We start from the raw sequence: 5,783 nt of genomic DNA, 5'->3' as shown, positions 1-5,783 counted from the left end.
CCCCTTTCTGTTCTTTAATTGGTTGTTCAGCTTCTGCATTAAATTTTAGGCCTGATTTTTTTTTTCATTTTTTCCAATAAGGCAAACTCTAGTTTATGTTTCAGATAAAATGACTCCTTTGACTCTCAGTTCACTATCTATGAATAGTAGAGGTGAGCTTGTATGTGAAGATAAGCGAAATTCCCACTAAAAATCACAGAGACGAATCCTAAGGAAAGATAGGAAGGGCTGGAGAGATGGCACAGCAGGTAAGAGCACTGGCTGCTCCTTCAGAGGACCCAAGTGAGGTCCCCAGCAGCCATATGTCAGCTCACAATCAACTGTAACTTAAGTTTCAGGAGATCTTCTAATGGCTACCGCAGACACCAGACATACACGTGGTACACAGACATGCATGCAGTCATACACCCATACACACAACAGTAAAATGAAAGCAAATGTCAGGAGGCTGGGGGAGATGGTATAGTCAGTAAAATGTCTGCTGTGCTAGCTTGAGGTTCTCCATTTAGATCCTAAGTGCCTACATAAAGACTAGATGTGGTGTGCTTCTCTGTAAAACCTATCCCTCACTGGTGGGGGCAGGGTAGAGACAACTGGATCCCTGGAGATTATTGGCTGGCCAAGCTAGCAGAATTGATAAGCTCTAGGATTATGAACAGGCCATTTCTGACAACACAAGACAGAGAAAGATATATAATGTTGACCTGTGGCCTCTACACCCACATAGATATCCATATAGATACATGAATACACATATATATGGAATGAATGATAAAGTGGCTTATGCCTTTCATCCCTGAATTTGGGAGTTAGCAGGCAGAAGATCAAGAGCTGAAGTTGAGTTTGTGATACACGAGACTTTGTCCCCAACATATCAACACACACACACACACACACACACACACACACACACACACACACACCCAGAGTGATGGAAAACTGCCTGTGAAAACTGTCTGTGAAGAGATGAAGAAAGAATCAAGATATTATAAAACATCCTAGCTTTGAGATAATGTTTCCCTGCAAGGTGTTTCAATGTGATGTGTACTTTACTTCCCTACAGCTATTTCACCAAGGTTCTGGTGGGGCTAGGGAGACATGTTCATTCACACTCTATCAATGGATCTCAGTATTACAGGGTTTCGTATTGCTCCTCCGACATAACATCCTCGATTAATTTTCAGGCCTTGAGGTGCTATTTATTAAATTAGGGATACAGCCTACCAAATTAATAAATTATTACTTCAGAGACACTCGTGTTCTGAATGTATAAATGTGTTCCTTAAATGACTCTTGGGGAATAATTTACACACGAAGAGGCTCTGTAGGTTAAACCAGCCTGGTGCATTGATTATATCTGGAACTAGCCTTTACACTAGGTGGTTGAGTGGATATCAAAGTATATTCAGTTAGTTCCAAACACACTGCCCTAGAACCATACGTTAGATATAATACTAAGCATGTAATGTTCCAAAGAAATACTTCCATAGGAAACTGCTTTTCAGCTTCTGTTCTTGAAAAGATTTAGCTTTCTTTTATTGTGGGATTTATTTTCCCCTAAAAGAACTCAAAGGAAATGAGCATAGAAATACTAAAGTTCAAGGCCATGGAAATTAGGAATTTGCTACTGTATCCTCCTTTTTCAGTTATTAAAAGGTGGAACTGAGGGTAACAGTTGCAGCTTCTAATCTCCTGCCATTGCTTTTTCTTGTCCTTCGGCTGTTTGTGTCAGATTTGCACGCCCCTTGCTTATGTCTGACACACACACAAGTATTCCCAACCTTAGGTATAAGGAAATTCAAAGAAAGAAGAAATGATTTTGGTGAAGTTTCTTCTCTGTGTCATGGAGCCATGGTTTGTATGATAGCAGGAACCAGCATTCATTCTTATTTTATTTTTATTAATTATTTTAAAGATAAGGTCTCATACACACTAGACTAGCTTCAAATTCTCTGTGTAGCCTTGGATTTCTAGATTCTCCTGCTTCTACCCCCCACTGAGTATAGGAATTATTAGTGTGTCCATCATGACTAGTTAATTCGAGTACAGAGAGGCGAACCTACGACTTCTGACATATGGTACTTGACATATGATCCAGTTTTGGTAAACAGATGTATGGATGTATTTCATCAAATAAACAAACAAACAAACACCCAACAGGTCATGGAGAGGGAAGCCTTAGTTATTCTGAATGTGCAGCTAGCAAAATGTCTACTGTCTGTTCTAGTATCTAGTAGTTTTTCCATGGGTTTTCCCCTTCCTTGACAAACCCATATAGCCAAGGATGGATAGTGGCTAATTTTTGATGATTCGATTTGTTGAGTGTGTATACCAACAACCTGACATAGTGAATGGGTAAAATCTACTTTAGGGTGCTTTATAACACCCTAATTACACCGAGAAAGCTATCTTTTCCTTTTGTTCTGGCAGAAACACTTGAACCGCTCTGAAGTTCCAAGCTAGCAAACTGCTGAGACGAGAAGGTTGGAGCCAAGCCAGTGATGATGCTGTGGTCCTGCGAGGAGTTAGGCTCAGACACACAGGTCCTTTTCCATTCTCTATCACTGTTCTTATTTAACTCGATGTTAATCACTTTTGTGTTCATTAGAGTAACCCAATTTCACACTGTACTATACATCACAGTATGAATTTCTGTGGGATAATTTCTATTTGAACAAGGAAATGTTTTTATCATTGATGACTTTGTTTTAATTATTCCTATTTTTTGCTACCTAGCATTGATGTCTGTCTTTCAGCCTCCCAATTGTCATCCACCACTCCGTTTGTTTTGAGTGCATTTTCTACACTTATATTGTTATTGTTTCAGAATAAATGGACAGGAAATGCATTTGCTCCCACAGTTTTATTGTCGTTAACAATAAAATAATAAGTGAACTTATTAAAACAGCTACAAATGGAAAGGCTGGTGTAAATTCCTTTGTTCAAAGTTGAACCTGGAGTATTCCGGGTTGTGCTTTCTTTTTCTTTTTCCTGGTAGAGAAGTCTTTTTGTTGTAAGGAGGGTCACGTAAGGACGCTGGTGGAAGGGCTCTGTGCGCCATCTACTGGCATATTTTAAATCTCGGCATCTGCAGACGGGGGGAATTACTTTATATTGGGGAGGAGGGTTTAAAGCATTTGAGAAAGGAAGGGTGTTGGGGGAAAACTCAGTCAGAATCTATGATTTATTTGTGATTGCTGGAATAAATGAGAATCCAGCAAATATTACACTCACGCATGCACACACACACACACACACACACACACACACACACTCACAAGCAAGCACGTGGTCGAGGGGGTGGGGCAGGGAATCCCTCTTAATATACAATTTCCAGTTCCTGGGGAGAAAAACAAGAGATCAACTCTGGAATCAGTGCAAACGCCGAATGGTCACCTTTCAGTTACTAAAACCATTCACATAATCTTCAGCTTTCAATTTCTTCATTCCAAAATAGTTCTCTGCAATTTGGTTATTTGATAAATGGTGTAAGAATGCACAGTAGCTAGTCATCCCTTGCTTATATCCCACACACAGCAGTTCTGTTTAACTTAGCGCTTACACAAACACACATGCATACAAGATGACATGCTCTTACAGACTTGGTTGAGAAATATGTCCTTGGACTTCTGTTCAAGTTCCCCCCCCCCCCCCCACTTCTGTGCTGAATCCTGGAGGATGGGTGTATCAGTTTTAGGAGAATCACACTACTTGAGTTGGAAACGTGCTACTTTGAACTTGGCTGGACCTGGTCCTGTCTAATCCCCATCATGTACTTTGTGAGCAGTGGGAAAAACTGAACGTGGTCGTGGAGAACCTGGGACGCCCCAGGCAACCTCCTTCCCGTTACTTATTCTCAAAGTGTGCTTTCATGGTCTCCTGGCCAGAGGAAAAGAGTTTCAATGAAGTTGAGTCAGAAAGAGGAAGAGAGACAAAAAAACAACACCGGGAGAAAAGAAGTTGGCAATCTGGAGAAAAAGGATGGTGAACAAAAGATAAAGTCTGGAAAACAGCCACCACCCCAATCCAGTTCAAGAAAGGAGTTAAGTGCCAGAGAGGTACAAGAACTTTAACGAAACAGAGTCACACCCATCTTTCATTTTCGTATATCGTCTAGATCTTATCCGTTTCCTTTTTAAAGGTTGTCTGTGTTTCTAGAGGAAGCTAGTAACTTTTTTTTTTCTTTCGCCTCACGTATGCCTTGATATTCTACCCGTGGCCACTGAGACAAACTACAATCGGAGCTGGAGCATTTGTAGAAGAGCGACTCTAGAACAATTCTGCAAGGGGTTGTCACCCGGGAGCCTAAATGGATTAATACCCAGAGATGGATTATGTTGGCTGTCACCAATATGCCTAAAGATTATAATCCAATTTATGCACATTATAGTCAGTATTAACTTTATCTATTTTAAGGTTCCCAGTAGTCTGGCGCGCCCTTAGAGAGAGGGCAGACCCTGATGCAACCCAGCAGGTTGTCAGCGAGGGGGAAGCCTCAGGAAGCAAACAACTGGGAAGCGGGTTCCCTAAGGCTCTGCGCCGGGCACTCCCAGGTGTCCCGCCTCCACCTGGGCACGGTTCTCAGCCCGGGAACACCGAGGCGGGAGGCGTTTCCTAGGAAGGAAATGGCATTCTTGTTTCTCGTTCATTTCTTTTTCTTTTCTTTCTTTCTTTTCTTTAAGTTTTCAGTGGCGGCGGTGCGAGGGTGGAGTGGGCTGGTGCCTCGGAGTAGATAGGGAAAGGGATTTAAGGTTGCTGGGGGCTGTTCAGTCCCAGAGATTGCTATCCGGAGGCGCCTTTTTCCCCCCTTCTTTTTTCTTTGATCGCGTGGATTTCTCTTGCTCTCTGTTTAAATAAGTTTGTTTGGGTGTGCGTTCTTGCGATTTCAGCACAAACCCACAAAAATCCACGGTGGAAAGTAAAAACAAGTCCGCTCCCCCTTCCCAAACGTGCTCACTACCGCCAAAGACTTGATTTAACAACCCCTTCTCCTGCGGCTGGGGGACTCCAGGCCGTGGCCACATTCCAGCAGTTTTAATCCGTTTTTTATTGTAGGGAGAACGGAGTTTGCACAGGGGCCGGGATGGCTCCCCAGCTGGCCGCTCTCCCAGTGCCAGGCCCCCCTCCCTCTATTTCCTCCCCCCTCCCCCATCAGGAACCTGTTACTTTAAGCGAGGCGTTCCAGTGTGGCGCTGCGGGCCGCCGGGGTTTCGGGGAGGCGGCCGCTGATTGGCTCTTTCGAGCTCCCCCTGGCTCGGTCGCTCGGCCTCCCCGCGCGCTCCGCCCCGCCCGCACGCCCTCCCTCCGCCCCGAGAGGCTCGAAGCCCGGGTGTCAGGCGCCACGGCGCATGCTCCGGACTCATCCTCTGGCCCCGGAGCTGCTGCTGCTGCTGCTGCCGCTGCTGCTGCTTTTGCTTTTGGGGCTGAGTTTAATAAGCGAGCGAGAGAGCGAGCACGGGGTGGGGTGGGGGCCAAGGCAGAGCATGTCCGCCATCTACCCTCAGCTCCCGGGCGCGCTCTCATTCATAGCAGCCTCTTCATGAATTACAGCTGAAGGGGGCGGGGGAGGGGGGTACCACACAACACCCCGGCAAACCTCCGGGCCCCCAGGCATGGCTAGCTCGGTAAGTACATGCAAAAATAATAATAAAAGCCCCCCTCCCTCTCCTCCTCCGCCCCGCGCCGCCGCAGCCCAGACAGCGCCAGCGCTCCGCGGTTCCAATTAGAGAAAGGTTGGTTTTGCTCGCGGGGAGCTGCCGCCTCTCCCTCCTCCCCACCCCCCC

The 5,783-nt window shown here is 45.2% G+C and overlaps 1 protein-coding gene across 2 annotated transcripts in view; it reads left to right on the top strand.

Moving 5' to 3' along the window:
* Window positions 1-5,295: 5,295 nt before the first annotated feature.
* Window positions 5,296-5,783, top strand: part of Mllt3 (MLLT3 super elongation complex subunit) — a 264,581-nt gene continuing 264,093 nt past the window's right edge. The window contains exon 1 of one of the 2 annotated variants that reach the window (XM_021199690.1): window positions 5,296-5,624. In XM_021199690.1, the coding sequence (XP_021055349.1) occupies window positions 5,613-5,624 (12 nt within the window). In that variant the 5' untranslated portion in view covers window positions 5,296-5,612. Of the gene's footprint in view, window positions 5,625-5,713; window positions 5,733-5,783 lie in introns of those variants that run through there. The other variant, XM_029539487.1, reaches the window with a different exon arrangement.

The sequence above is a fragment of the Mus pahari genome, chromosome 6 (genome assembly GCF_900095145.1).
Source record: "Mus pahari chromosome 6, PAHARI_EIJ_v1.1, whole genome shotgun sequence".
NCBI classification, from domain to species: Eukaryota; Metazoa; Chordata; class Mammalia; order Rodentia; family Muridae; genus Mus; species Mus pahari.
This window is presented reverse-complemented; position numbering and strand designations above follow the sequence as displayed.